The 16,317-nt window shown below is 42.0% G+C and overlaps 1 protein-coding gene across 3 annotated transcripts in view; it reads left to right on the forward strand.

Moving 5' to 3' along the window:
- LOC122812109 (myoneurin-like) overlaps positions 1–16,317 on the forward strand; it is a 947,405-nt gene that overhangs the window by 400,706 nt on the left and 530,382 nt on the right. For all 3 annotated transcript variants that reach the window (XM_044084390.1, XM_044084391.1, XM_044084392.1), the window contains exon 5: positions 8,148–9,129. In XM_044084390.1, coding sequence (XP_043940325.1) covers positions 8,148–9,129 — 982 coding nt within the window. The remainder of the gene's footprint in view (positions 1–8,147; positions 9,130–16,317) is intronic.

Below are 16,317 nucleotides of genomic sequence, written 5' to 3' on the forward strand. Positions count from 1 at the left end.
TCACTTCAGAAGCTCGAAATACTGAAATCTCGAATTTCAGTATCTTGAGCCCAAGAAGTTGAATCCACAAAACAACGAAAACTGAAAATCACGAAATTCAAAACCTCGAATACTGTAGATTTTGAATTTTGCGGTTTTACTACACATACACACCATCCACCACACACACACAGTCACTCTACTACATGCACCCCCCCACACCCCCCCTACTTAAATATTCTCACTCCGAGGTCGCACTACATACAAACGCGCGCAAAACACCACCACACAAGCTACTTTCTCTTCGCACACACACATCACAGCAACAAAACACACTGACACACACCACAGCCCCTACCCAAACCCCTTAACACACACACACACTTACCTGAATACATGGCCATAGCAGAACTTTAGAAGCACGAAATTCAAAACCTCCGGTATTCGAGGTTTTGAATTTCGCGCTTCTAAACATTCGCTGTTATGTGGATTCGACTTCTTGGGCTCAAGATACTGAAATTCACAATTTCAGTATTTCGAGCTTCTGAAGTGAGCCCATATATATATATATATATATATATATACATACATACATACACATGCATATGTATGCATTTATATATTATATATATATATATATATATATATATATTATATATATATATATATATATATATATATATATATATATATATACATTTAAATATTTATATATATTTAAATATACACGCACACACACACATGCATATAAATATGTTTGTGTACATATGCACACATGCATGTGCTACACACTACACACACACACACACACACACACACACACACACACACACACTCTCTCTCACACGTTTCATTCCATTTAATGTCAGCATTTTCGCAGGCACAAGAGTAGCATTTTTTTTCCTTATAAGGAAAACCATTACTTGATGAAATTCTACCTGTGAAATGGGTCACAAAAAGTTTGCATAGCCAAGTGTTCTGATTTCATTGTCCTGCTCTTGAATATTTCCTGTTAAGCTAAGTATCTTACACTTCTGTACTTATCCCACTACAAAATAGCCCTGCTTATTGTGTACAAGAAAAAAATATATATATATATTTTTTTTATTATTCAGCTGCTCTTACTGTAACTGTCTTAGTTGCTCTTCTGTGTGCTGTTATCTGTTCAGTTGCTCTTACCCTGCACTTATTACTGCTTGTTAGTAGCCTTCTAATTTACTGCCTTCTGCACTTGTTTTTTAGTCATTTGTTAATTTAATTGCATTTATTTGAACTGTATTTGTCGTAGTGTTGCTACACACTTGGGTGTGCTGGCCTGCACTACAATTTAAATTATATTTACTGCTGTTTTAGCTGTTTTTCTGTAAAAAAAAAAAAATTCTAAGCTTGTTTCCTGACTTTTCTGTAACTAGCCAAGTCCAGATACAGACTTGCTGTATCCAGGACTGTTGGTAAACTTCTGAGACCCCCAAGCCTTTCTGTGTTGGAGGGAAGCCTTCTAGCTTATCAGTGGGAGTGGTAAGCACTAGGTAGCCTATCTACCATGGGAAGAGTGAGTTTTGGCCTTGAAATTGTAGTTCATTGGCCATTTGGGCAGTTTTTCCATCTCTTTCTACTTTCTGGTTAAAAGCCCGTTTTGCATTTAGTCAACGCCTTTCTTATAACTAGTGTAATCCAGGTACAGATTTGCTGTATCCAGGACTTTTGGTAAGCTTCTAAGCCCCCCAAGCCCTTTTGTGTTGGAGAGAAGCTTTCTAGCTTATCAGTAGGAGTGGTAAGCAGTAGGTAACCTATCTACCACAGGAGGAGTGGTTTCTGGCCCAGAAATTATAGTCTATTGGCCGTTTGGGAAGCTTTTCCATCTCTTTCAACCTTCTGATTTAAAAGCATGTGTTTGCGCTTGTTTCCTGCCTTTCCTGTTACTAGTCTAGTCCAGGTACAGATTTGCTGTATCCAGGACTCTTTGTAAGCTTCTGAGCCCCCCCAAGCCTTTCCGTGTTTGAGGGAAGCCTTCTAGCTTATCAGTGCGAGTGGTAAGCATCAGGTAGCCTATCTACCACAAGAGTAGAGGTCCCTGGCCCAGAAATTGTAGCTACTGGCTGTTTGAGCAGTTTTTTCCATCTCTTTCAACGTTCTGGTTTGAAAGCTGCACTTGTGCCTGTTTCCCATCTTTCCTATAACTAACCTAGTCCAGTTACAGAGTTGCTGTATATAGGATTGTTAGTAAGCTTCTGAGCCCCCAAGCCTTTCTCTGTTGGAGGGAAGCCTTCTAGCTTATCAGTGGGAGTGGTAAGCACTAGGTAGCCTGTCTACCATGAGAGGAGAGGTTCTTGGCCCAGAAATTGTAGTTTAGTGACCATTTGGACAGTTTGTCCGTCTCTTTCAACTTTCTGGTTTAAAAGGCCACATCTGCACTTGTTTCCCATCTTTCTTGTAACTAACCTACTGGGTAGCACTAGAAAGCCTTAAACTGATAAAAGCTTTCTAGCTTAGAAGAGAGACTTTGGAGTGATTTAAGTATCAGTTTTCTGTACTTTCTTTCTGTACTTAACTGTTTTCCGCCTAAACGCAGATTTTCCAGCTTTTATTGTGATTTAAAAGCTTGTTTTTTTCACATATTGTACTTATTTGACTGCCTGCACTTTTGTTTTTTGTTTAAATAATTTAACTGTTGTAGGCTGTACACTAAAGTGCGAGAGCCTTTTCTGATAATTTGTAGTCGTTTAAAGCTATTTTAAGTGTATTTTTTACTGTTTTTGCCTTATCTTTTCAAAAAAAAAATTCCTTGTTTCCCTCCTTTCTAAGTTAGTCTAGTCGTTTTCAGGCTATTGCATAATTCAGGGCTGTGATACTAGTTTCTGAGTTGCCCATACCTTACTTGATAGAAGGAAGTTTCTGTGTTCATCTGTGAGAGAGGGGAGCTTTGAGCAACCTGTCTGTCCCTGGAGCAGTGGTTCAAGCCCAGAAGGGAGTAGTTTATTGGCCATTTGGGGCTAATTTCTCTTTCATTTCCCTACTATAAAAACTGCGTTTGTACGATTTTGTGCCATACAGTGCCGGTTAGCTACGGTTAAATTATTCCCGGCTCCACTAAGTCTCCTCTTCAGTTTTTCCCTTGAAACTAGTCTAACTCAGCCTAAGCACTCAAAAAGCATCTTACAGCCCAGCACTTGCTCAGACCTAATAGCAAGCAGTAATATACACTGACACTGATTGCCCACCAGGGCAAGGCTCTTTATTCACTCCTCACCAACCAAGCGACTAAGCAGCTCACCTTGCTATTCAGGCATGACCAAAGGGCAACTTCAGGTGCACTCTCCAGTCCAGCTGGTGAATCTGGGTAACCTGAGGCATTGTTACAACTGCCTCATGGACACACACAACCCTCTCCTCCTACCACAAAACACTAACATATGCGAGAGATGCAATTATACAGCCAAACTGGAAGCTAAGCTTTCTCCACCTAAGACTGGAACAGACAGTCAAGAGGAGAAGGTTAACACTTGCACCACACCTCCAGCCGCACACAGACCTACTAAAACAGCACTGGCAAAAAATACACATAAATACACAAAATCATACTCGGAGGCTCTAAATAAAAACCTGCAAAAGCATCCAAGACCTCAAAACAACCTGCACCTCCAGTCACAAACCAGACAACACATAAAACACAAAGTCAGTGTGCTGCACAATCACAGCCCTTAAGGTGAAATAACATACCTAACACACTAGTAATAGGTGACTCAGGCACACTGACGTCCCACTCACTAGGCTGGACAAGCAGAAAGTTACTGTTAGCTGCCTGTCGGGAGCCAGAATCCGCCACATAACACAAGCACTCAGATCACTCCAGAACAAGTACAAATATGACTCTGTCATTGTTCATGTTGGTGTGAATGACCTGAGACGTACCTCCCTGAACTACATGAAAAGGAAAAGAGACATGGAAGAGCTCTCTGATCATGTAGCCCAGGCTGGTATGACCCTGATCCTGAGAAGCATCTTGCCCTCACCAAGAATGTTACCTCAGTATAAAGAAAAAGTGATCAATTTCAACAATTGGCTAAGCTTCTGGTGTCATTCAAAAGGGATCCAGTGTCTGTCAGCCTGAGATGACATGCTCGACAAGCTGCGTTGCTTCACAAGAGACTGCCTGCACCTGTCAACCCTAAGCTTTCGAATGCTGGCCAAGGCTCTTGCTGCCTCCATAGTGCCTTTTTTAGGCATGGTTCAAAAGTCAAACCCACCTCCGTAAACAGCACTGAGGGTTATGCTACTCAACGCCAGGGGTTTAAATCACAAAATGCACGTGCTCGAAGCACTCCTCAGTATGGAGAACATCGACATCTGTGCAGTAACTGAAACCTGGTTCAAGGCTCCAGAGAGCACACCAGCACTACCGGGCTACAACTCATACTACATGTTTCGGCCAGAGAACAGGGACCGAAACACGAAAAGAGGGGGTGTATCCATATTCATCAAGGATACCTACACCTCCAGGTTAGTGGCGTAGCATGGTACCTCTGAGATCATCCATGTGCAACTAACATCGGGCAAATCTGCAATGCAAATTATGGCCTGCTACAGAACACCCTCCATGACCCAGGACCACCACTCCACCTTTCTGGAGACACTGGAAAACTTGTAGGTCCTATCGAACACCCTGATATTGGCTGATTTTAATTACCTTAACCTTCACTGGGAAAACTACTAGAGTACAAACTCCCAGGCCCAGCACTTCCTGGAATTCATCAACTCAAATGCCCTGGATCAGCTGGTAAACTCCCTTACCAGAGGTGAAAACATATTGGAACCCTGGTCATCACCAACATGAGCGACAGGTGTTCCACACCGGAGGTCAACCCGTCACTGGTTATATGACTATAAAACTAATCACTCTGGATATCCACACCCCACCACCACCCCCAACTAAGGAAACCACAGTAAAAAACTTTTCTAAAGCAAACTTCACCTTACTTAAGGCAGAGGTGGTAAGTTTCACAGCCCCCACGCTAAAGGATAACGCTGCCTAAGATGCAGAAACCTTTACAAATGCACTCTGTGAGCACCTACAAGGATGCATGGATCGTGCCATCCCTAGCAAAACCAAGACTCGCTCCTCTAAGAGAAGGAAACCAGTTTGGTGGACCCCTGCAATAAACAGGCTATACAATAGAAGGAGGAAACTAGTTCAGAAAAAAGCAAATCCCAAGAAGGAAAGACTTCCTTGATCAGTATCAGTAAGAAACTAAGGTCCCTCATGAAATCATCCAAGGCCAACTTCGAATGAAAAAAAGCCAAGGATTCAAAAGATAACCACAAAGCCTTCTTTAGCTATGTTAAGAATCTAAGTGGCAATTCACAGATATACACTGAACTAGTGCAAAATAGCACAAAATATACTGACCCTACTGATATTGCCAACATCCTGGCAGGATAGATTCAGTGCAAACTTCACCCCCCTCTCACCTCCAAAAGGGCCCACAACAATACCGGAAAAGTGTAGTGTCCCAAAAATCACAAGACGCAGAGGTGAAAACAGCCGTTTCAAAACCCAAAAACACAGCGTCAGTGGGACCAGATGGTGTCCCAGGCTGCATCTTGCACGAACTACAGAACGAACTAACCCCCCACTTAAACACGCTGTTCAACCTCAGCCTCTCCACAGGCTACGTGCCCATAGAATGGCGCACAGCAACGGTTATTCTTCTCCGCAAAGGAGGGGCCTCAACTGACCCTGGTCACTATCGCCCCATAAGCCTGACTAGCCTGGTCTGCAAGGCTATGGAGCGCATCATCATGGAACTCATTAACAAAGACATTGGGAACCTTCAAACACTTGACCTGACCCAGTTCGGCTTTAAGGGCAGCCCATGCCTACTAAACCTGGTTGACTTCTTCGAGACATTCACCAAGGCCATAGATGAGGGAAAGGTTGTTCACACAGCCTACCTTGACCTCACCAAGGCTTTCGACACCATTCCCCACTCGGGTATTACAGAAAAACTCACCAGCCTGAACATAAACCCCTACGGCAAGAGATGGGTTGCCAATTGGCTTACAGACAGAACTCACTCGGTAAGAATAGCGGACTCCAGGTCCGACTCTAAACCAGTCACAAGCGGTGTCCCGCAAGGCTCAGTCCTGGGACCCCTACTGTTTGGCATGTACTTCTCAGAAGTACAGGCAAACACAGGAGGACTATGGCTAACCAAGTTCTCTGATGACTGCAAACTGGGAACCATAATTAACTCTCAGACTGACATGGACATCCTCCAAAAGGGCCTTACTGAGACAGACACCTGGTGTCTAAGTCATGGCCTCAAACTAAATGCCAGAAAATGCATAGTCATCCCGTTTGGGAAAAACAAAACACCCACAAATTACCACTTAGGTGGCAGTCCCATTAATACAGAAGAGGTAATAAGAGATCTGGGGACCCAGGTAGATAGTAATCTCTCCTCTGACAATCATATTGCCAAAGTAGTTAGGAAATCCTTCTATGTGGCCCATCTAATTACTAAAGGGTTCGCATCTAGAAATAAGGAGGTTATAGTGCCCCTCTACTCATCACTCATTAGACCCATCATAGAGTAGAATGCCCTGTTTGGGATGTACCTCACAAGACACTTCCAACAGCTGGAAAGACCACAAATGTACCTCACCAAGAGGATTACTGGCCTCAAACATATGTCCTATGCAGCCCGACTGAAAAACTCCGGCTGTACTCAGTGGCATATCGCTTACTCAGAGGTGATCTCTGCCTGACTTACAAAGCCTTGTCCAACTTAGAATTGATGGACATGCTTCACCTAAAGAAATCCAAGTCACTGCGAGCCATACGCTTTAGTGAGCTAAACCTCGCCACAACAATAAATAGAACATGCTGGAGGGATAGATTCCTGTCACAGAGGCTCCCCATGCTTTGGAACAAAATTCCAAATTATATTGGGCAGTGTCCCTCACTAACACTGGATGGGTAACAGAAAATACAGAGTCCCTCACTAACACTGGATGGGTAACAGAAAATACACCCCTGAGATCACTTCATTGGCTCTGCTTGACAGAGGATCGGTTAATTAATCAATGGGGCGGCGAAAGCCGATACACTCTGGCTAGGCTTATAAATGCCCTCGGGCAGATAGCCTAGTACCTAGCTATGAACAGTCTGTGCAAGCAGTAGAAAGCATACTAAGCAGGAAAATCTGAAGTCTCCAAGTGGAAAATGGGCAGAAAGATACTTCCGCTATTTATAGAAAAATAATGTTATCTAGAAGATAAGGTCATCTAAAAGTGGATATTCTCATGTAAGTTACAAATTTCCTTTTTTCTTCTCTAAGCTGCTCAACAACCAAGCTTTGGTAACCAGAATCTCTTCATATTATTTGGTGCTGGGGTCTTCTTTATGCATTTTCTTAGTGCCTCTATGCCTGTTACTAAAGGTAAAGAAAATGTTTTCGTAGCTTAGTTTGAAGGCAAATGTTAGCACTGCAGCTATAACTTTGGTTTTGTTGAAGTGTTTTTCAGAATATCTTTGTGATGGCCACTGTTTCTCAGATTTCAGATTTTTTTTTACATTGTTAAAGGCAGCTTATGACTCCCTCAGAACCGAACCACCCGTTGGACAAAACCTGGGTTATCATTTTTGTCTGAGGTAAAATAAGATTTTTGAACAAGAAGTCATGAAGGTATTTTTTAAACAAACACAATTTGTTTGTTATTTTTAGATATATTCTGAAATGTCAGTGTTGCAGTGTTTTTGTTAGTAGGCATTTAATGTAAAAGTTGGATTTCAAATCCTTGCCTGAGTAATGTATATATCCCCTCTCCCCTTGAGGTTGAAGCTGGTAGGAGCACTGAGGCTATATAAAGAAACATTCAGTATGCTTTTGTTTCATTGCAAAAGTTAGCAGATTAAAGTCATCCCATGTCTTTGCAAAATAAGCTTTTGCATTTTATTCATATGGCAGGGCAACCTTAAAGCAAAAACAGGAGCTGATGTTGCCCACTTGCACTGTTATTTTATGCCCCATCCCAAGTATTTGGACTTAACTGGCTTTCAGACGAAAGTGTCATTTATATGTTGCATGTTTGATGCTTACTGTGTTCTTTTATCTGAATAAAGGTTTCACAGTAGTACATTCATGTGATGTGCTTGTGTTTCACAGATCTTGTTGGAGCTGCTGGGTCCTGACTATTTTGACTGGAGACCAAACCCTCAAAAACCTGAATCCCCTTCTGTCCCACCTAATGATGGAGCTGCTAATGAGTTGACCATAAAAAGAGAGAAATGTGTTATGAAACCAGAAGACATTGTTGTAAAACAGCAGGGTGACACTGATCATGATTATGCTGCAGTGGTAAGAGTGACCAATAAGCTATTGAGAGGTGCACTTCCGGCTTCACTGAAAGAAGAACCAGCTGAAAACTGTGGTCATGCTGAATTACCAACGAATACTGTAACTGTCCAGACACCAGTTATTCAGTCTACTGTTTCACTGAACAGCTCCACTGTTAGACCTTCACCAGTGATTCAAGCTACTATTTGTATGAATTCTTCTGACGTCAAGCAGCCACCAGTGACTGACCCCACTGTTATTACAAACAGGTCTGTCATAAGTCAGCAGAGTGTGGCACAGACTACTGTTCAGACAATTCCTCTGCAACAGCTGAGTACTGGACCAATTGCTAGTAAGCCAGGACACAAGGAAGGAGATCTAGGGAAGAAGAAGAAAATTGTAGTGGCCATTCCTAACAGACGGCCTCGTCCTATAAGTGCCCGTGATGTAGAGTCTCTGATTCCCAAAGAGAGAAGTGAAATGAACTATGACTACAAAGAGCTTGCACATCTTTGGAAACAGTTACCATTAGAGTCTAAGCGGGCTCTGGCTATGGCTGATCATAGATACTTGCTTACAGAAGAAAGACAAGGGTCAAACTTTCCAAGAAGGGGCAAACTTGACCGGAAGCTGTACAATAAATATACCCCAAAGACTCTTAAGGAAATTATTAATGTTGAAGGGCTGCCTCTTTATGAAGATGTACCATCTCTCGGAGAACGATCCCCAGCAGAAGTGACAATTAGGTTATATACGGAAGATGATAACTGCAGTGAGAAAAAAGGGAGAGGAAGAGGGAGAAAAAGAAAAGGTATTGACATTTTAACCATTTTTATCAAGTTGTTTTGCTGGCTTAGACTTAAAATGGTAGTTTGCAAACATGAAAGGTGTGGATATACAAAATGAAATGGATTTAGTTTTACTCAAGAACCAGTTCATCTAGTTGTACCAATGTAAAAATTGTGTTTACTAATGATTTTGAAGTCTGCCCGGGGTGTTATGGGGGGCTGTGCTCCCATTCCTCTCCCCAACTAATAAAAGCATATGTGGTCATACCATTTGTGGGGAAAGGGAGCCTCCTTGATCAGCATGTCATTTGATGAGTTTGATTATGATTACATACCCAATGAAGTAAACCTTTATAAATTTTGTTGCTTTATGGCAAAACTCTGTGCAAAAAAAAACACAAGGCCAGTTCAGCATTATTCTACTACAGTTAGAGGAGACTGACTGCCACGTAGAGTGAAAGAGTTGTTTGCCTCTGCGCTTATGCAGTCTGATTAAGGAAGTTGTTGCAGTTACTGTTGTGTATAAACACAGTGCAGTTACTGTATTTTCAGTTAATGTATTCTTTCTTCTCAACTGCATCGTCTACATTTTGGGTGATCTGTCTCCTCAGTAGGTGTTTGTGTGTTCTTGGCATTATGTGTTTGTTCTGCTCTATGATGGTGCATCTGTCTGTCCTCTGTAATATTTCTCCAGATACAGACACTTTTACCAGACACACTTCAAACATGCAGCCTGATGGAAGACACCATTAACACAATCCGTCTGCCTGTCAGTTGATAGTTTTATTTGTATTTTTACACACAAATAAGAGCCTACAGTTTTGCTTTGAGCACACTTTTAAGGTAAGTGGTAATCGGAGATCAAAACTGAGCATACACAGCTGAGTTAAGAGCTGCACCAGGGTTGTAGCCCACCTTTGATTTTATTCATTTGCTAATTAGTTATCCACTAGATACATGTGCCCCATTTCAAGTACAATCTGAGGGCAATGTCTGGTTAAGCAACTTGATCAGAATCATATAGTAGACAAAAGGAGGTTGATGGAATCAAAACCTGAACTACAGGAAGTAGATTGTTAGAAACTCATAGACTTCATCTCCTGCACTGAGTGGTAAGCAACAAATTGACTGCCTATAGGATTGCAGTTCACTTTGTATTTTGTAACTGTGATTTGGAATGGTGACCTTACTGTTGTAGGGGAGCTGTACTTGCCTTTGAGATCCTTAGATATGTGCCATCTGGAGTTTATGCTCCTAATAGCATTACCATTGGCAAACTGGTTTGAGAGGAGGAGCCAGACAAACAGTGATGCAGAATGCTCGCATGAGGCTTCATTTTAACTATCATAGGATCATAAGCGGTTATTAGGGTATCAACCAGGAGGTCATTTCAAGCCTAGCAGTTTCATCCCAGTGTAATACCATAGATATTCTAGTCAATACCTAGGATTGTATTTAGTAATGACTGCCCATGTTCAGGAGGATCGTGTCCGCTATCCCCAGTGAGAATATATGGTGCCCAGTCCACTCGTCCAGGTTCATTTTGAACAGTTTCATAAAGGTGCTGTGCTTCACATGAATTGGCAGCCTATTCCAAAGACAGCAGTCGCTGGGATACAAATCTGTTTCTCCTGCATGTCCCATTCAAGTTGCAGGCCATATTTAGGTCTTTAAAATGGGTAGCTCTAGTCTCGTTTGATTTACAAATGTGCAGCAGATTCATTAGGTTTGGGTTGGAGATTGCTCTGTAAGCTAGGCATAAGTCTCCCTTAAGAAGTCTATATGATACTGAGTATCATGACAGGGACTTAAGTCAGTCTGTGTAAGGCATGTGCTGGAGTTCCTTGATCTTCTTAGTTAGAAACTCATGAGGTCTCTCCAATTGCTGCATGTACTTTGTACAGTACATGCCAAAAGCAGCATTATACTCAATTGTGGGCCTGATTAATGACAAGTATAGAGGGGTTATGACCTCCTGTGCTGTAGAGGTAATGCCTTTGCTAATCAAGTGTGCTGCTTAGAAAGCATTCCTTACTACAGTAGATGCATTGTGGTCAAAGTTAAGGTTGCAGTGTACTTTGTGATCCCACATCCCCATACCACTTCTTAGGTACATATAGGGTATTGTTGTTAATTTGATAGTGTGAAGAGACATTGTTTTTACCAAAGGGAATAATAATGCATTTCTTTGCATTCAGTTTGTTACCGTGGTCTGCATAAGACCCTCCTGAAGTATACTGACATAATTTGGGTATTCAGTATTTTCACCCGGTTTACAGTTGCCCGTAGACTTGGTCTGTCACAGTCCCTTATTTTTGTCCTGAACTTCTGAGAAGTATATACCAAACATTAAGGTACCAAGCACTGACCCGTGTGTCACCTCGCTGGTGACAGGTCTGTTGGTTGATGTGGAGTCACCCACTTTGATAGTGTGTGACTGGTTTGTGAGCCAGTTGGCAACCTGTCTTACAACAAAGGGGTTTACATTCAGTTTGCTAAATTTATTGTAATGCCTGAGTGTGGGTTCGTGTCAAAGGCCTTTGCCAATTAGAGGTATGCTATGTGCACAGATTTGTCCTCATCAGTGGCCCTGGTCATATTTTCAAAGAAATCCAGCAGGTTTAACAGGCAAGATCTGTCCTTGACGAAGCTGAATTGGGTTGGATCCAGGGTTTGGAGGTCACCTATGTCTGTATTTATGAGGTCCATGATATGTTCCATGGCCTTACAGATGAAGGCTGGTCAGACTTATGGGTTTCTAATTCCCTGGGTCTCTTGGTAAGCCTCCTTTGTGGAGGGGAATAAATGTTGCTGTTCTCCATTCTGCAGGAACAAAGCCTGTGGTTAAGCGGTGATTGAATAGGGTACTTAATGGTGATGCTAGTTCATGTTTTAGTTTTAGAAGACAGCCTGGAATGCTGTCTGGTCCCATAGAGAATGTGTTTGACGTAGATGAGGCATTAATGACCTGCTCTTTGGTTATGTAGGGTGGGGTGAAAGTTAGGGACAAGGTTTGTGATAAGTTTGGAGAGGACAATGGAGTGAAATTTTCACCAAATCTGTCCGCTAGCAGGTTTGCTATTTCTGCGGTAGCAGTGTGTGTGATGCTGTTAGTCACTAGTTCAGCACCTGCTTGGGTCCTACCGTTTAGGCTACGTATGTAGCTGAAAAAGGCCTTATGGTTATCCTTGGCTGTGATTGCGAAGTTTTTCTCAGTTACCCATAGAGGATTTAACATGGTGTGTTATTTGCCTGTTGAGGCTGAGAAGGTTGCATTTCCATTTTTGGGGCCTCGCCTTAGTTTTCTTAGACAGCAACTTTTTGCATTTGTTGTAAATTTGTTGATGTAATCCACCAGGGTGGCTTGTTTTTACATGGGGCTCTGGCTTTGATTCTCTCTGGAACAGCCGAGTTTAAACACTTATACAAGTGATTGTACAGGGCTTTAGTGTAAACTTTGGTGTACCTACCACTTCCAGATGGGGTGGGGCTTGGAATGCATTTATGCCTTTCCCCAGGAGGGTATAGTTTGCTTTGGTAAAGTTTTTTTAGTCTGACTTTGCCCTTTGTGAATTCTGGTGTTAATGCCAGTTCAAAGGTGACTGTTTTGTGGTCAGATTTAACTATTGAGGGTCCTACAGTTTTGGTGGTGCATCTGTTTATCATGTTAGTGAGGACCAGATCTAGTATGTTTGTTCCTGCTGTTGGGGGTTTGAACAATTTGTTCCAGGGCATTTGAGTTAACAAAGTCGAGGAACTTTTGTGCTAGTGAGTCCGGGGCTAGAGTAGGTTTCCCAGTTGGTGGGATAATTGAAATCCCCCATGACCAGAGTGTTTGACAGTATTTGGATTGACTCCAGTTTGATCAAATAGGCTCATGTACATGATCCATGGAGGAGGATTTATAACTAGCTATGACTTGAAAGGGGGTCTTACCCACAGTAATCTGGACTTGGAGCAACTCCATGGAGTTGTCAAGTCTAACTAGTTGGGACGTGAATGTAGCTCTAATATAGACAGAAACACTGCCTTTTGTTCTCACACATTAATTTTGTGGTCTGTAAGAGTGGAAGGCATTGTAGCCTTGCAAGGCCGGGGTACTGTCTGAAGCCTTGAACCAGGTTTCTGTGACTGCACAGACATCTACATCCTCCATTGATAGAAGTGTTTCCAGGGTGTGCAGTTTTTGGTTTAAGCTCCTAGCATTTACCAGTATAACTCTTATTTTGTTATGGTTGGCAATTTTCATGCCGGCAATTTTGTTTTCAAAACCTTGCCTAAAAAGGCACTATGGGGAAGGCAAGAGCCTTTGCCAGCAGCCAAAAGCTTAGAGGTGCCAGGTGCAAGCCATGTCTGGCAAAGCAGCCAGGTTTAGTATGTTATTGCAGGCTGAAAGAAACTGGATCCCCTTTGAATGACACCAAAAGCTAAGCCAGTTATTTAAATTAATAATTTTTGTTTATAGTGTGGCATCATTCTAGGTGAGGGTAATATGCTGGTCAAGCTAGAGACATTACCAGCCTGACACATACTCTGAGAGCTCAGTTATGTTTGTCTTCATATAGTCCAGTGAGGTACATCTTGGGTCGTTCAACATGAGCTATGACAGAATCATAATAGTACTTGTTGCTGAGACACGTGAGTGCTCGAATGATCTGACAAATCCTGGCACTGGACAAGCAGCCTGACCATGACTTCCTCCTTTTCTAACCTGGTGAGTGGGACATCCATGTGCTTCTTTCTGTGGAGTCTCCAATGACAAGAAAATTCATTTTTTGAGTGTTACGCCTTAAGAGCTTGGTAAGTGAGACACTGGTGCTGCTGTGTGTCTTGGGAGCTGTGGGAACTGTTAGTTGTAGCAGTGTTTTGTTTTGGAGGATCTAGTGTTTTGGTAAATTTTGTGAGAGAGCCTCCACCGTATGTTGGTTTGTGTTGGATGCATACTGTGTATTTGTAGTTGTACTATGTGCATGAGTAGTGGTGGGTGAGTTGACAATGTCTTCAGTGTTACTCTTTCAAGTGTTACTCTTTCAAGTTCGAGAGAGCAAGGATTCAAGATTCTTGGTGTAGATACATCTCTCACACTGTGTACTAGAGTGAGTTATTAGTAGAGGGTTGTCAGTGTACATGAGGCCGTTGCTATACTGCCTTAGGAGACCCAAGTCAACAAGGCTGGCAAGAGAAACAAAGGTAGTCGACTGTCCATAATGCTAGGTTCGAAGAACTGTTAACGCAAAGAGGGGGTGCTTTTGTGCTTTCATGACTGATTTAGGAGATGCTCTGTAGCTGGGTATTTTTGATGGGGTTTTTGGTTGGTGGTTTAATAGGTCACAGCTCACTAGCAATACTTCATAGACTGGAAATGTACTAAAGACAAGGACTACACTAATGTGTTATAGCTGTATCTAAGGAAATAATTGTTGAAATTATCTGTCCTGCTATTGAGCGCAACTGTGCAAACAAGCAGAAACCCGCTCAAATGTGGGGCTTAAATACCAGAAGCTAAAAACTTAAAAAAAAATGTAAAATACTCAAAAGAACCAGTGAGGGTGCTTACTCCAAGCCCAGTACCAATCATCACACCTCTTTCACAAGTGTGTAAAAGCCCCCCTACCAAAGACTGACTGGAAAATGTGCTCAGAATACAACAGCTACTACAAACCAAACCTAGATGCAGCAGACCTGTATCTGGACTATGCTACAGCTATTAACTACACTAATTTAGGTGGCAAACACTAAACAAAATGTTTCAAACACCAGTGATACACTAAAAATGGTTTAAACAGAAGAAAAACAGCAATGAGACTGTAAAGAATGTTTTAAACAAGAAACAAATCAGTTATTTAAAGCACTGATTAGCGGGAAAACAGAACAAACGGAACAGATGCTTTACAAACACTGAAAAGTAGCAACAGTTACTTTGCAAACAGTGAAAATAGCAAAGAAAAGCTTTGCAAGCAGTGTAAACTACAACAAAATACAATTTAAAAGGCACAGTTGTTTGTCTTTCGGCTTTTCCTGGTAAGGGGTCGCCACAGCAGAACTCCGAACTGTTAATGATTGGCAGTAGATTTTTACGAAACGCCGAGGTGCCAGATCGACACCCAACCTTCAACGAAGGCACACCCATTTACGCACGCATGTCTTTCGAACGCTACCCAACCGCGGGGAGGACATGCAGACTCCACACAGAAGGCACTCCCAAGCCCAGCCGAGAATCGAACAGGCAAACCTCTTGCTGTGAGGTAACAACGCTACCGCCGTACCACCTGGCAACACAATTTAAAAGGCACAGTAAGGTAGACAAATGCAGTAGAAACAGTACAATTTAGTGTACAGTATTAAAGTACAGTAGTAAATAAGCAGAACACAATAAAAGATGCAGTAAATAATATAATCAAGGAAAAAAAAGGCATCTTATGTTTTTTGTGAAGCTCAGCAGCCTCTAGTTGTCTGCTATCTCAGCTTAGAGTTGTAGCTGGTAGCCCACCTCAGTTCAGCTCGGTTCAAAAATGCAGAAACTCACTCAGACTCTGGGCTTAAATACAAAAAGCTAAAAACTTTAAAAGAAAATTAAAAAAAAACTCAAAAGAACCAGTGAGAGTGCTTTACTGCAAGCTGTAGACCAATCACCTTTCACCAGACAGGTTACAGTCAGCAAACTTCTCTCACAAGGCCTGTTCCAATCAAAGATGGTTTGGAAAATATGCTTAGAATACAACAGCCGCTACCAACAGACCTAGATGCAGCAAACCTGTATCTGGACTATGCTATAGCTACACTAATTTAGGTGAGACAAAAAATGTTTTAAACAGCAGAACAACCAGAGTGAGACACTAAAGAATGTATTAAACAGCAAGGAAATCATTTATTTAAAACACTGCTTGGTGGGAAAACAGAAGAGATGCTTTGCAAATGGTGAAAAGTAGCAACAATTATTTGCAAACAGTTACAATAGCAAAAAAAGCTTTGCAAACAGTGAAAAGAGTAATAAAATGTGAATTAGCAGGCACAATAAGCAGACAAATGCAGTAATAAACAGTGCAGTTTAGTTTACAGTATTAAAATACAGTATTAAATAAGGAGAACACGATAAAAAGTGCAGTCAGTAGTGTAATCAAGCAAAGAAACAGGCAGCTGCCCAGAATAGGAGTACTGAGGCACACTGTTAGAGACGGGCCTGGTAGTGGTGTTCACCAGTGGATTGCATG

Source organism: Protopterus annectens, chromosome 9.part0 (assembly GCF_019279795.1).
Source record: "Protopterus annectens isolate FY-2018-M chromosome 9.part0, PAN1.0, whole genome shotgun sequence".
Classification (NCBI taxonomy): Eukaryota; Metazoa; Chordata; order Ceratodontiformes; family Protopteridae; genus Protopterus; species Protopterus annectens.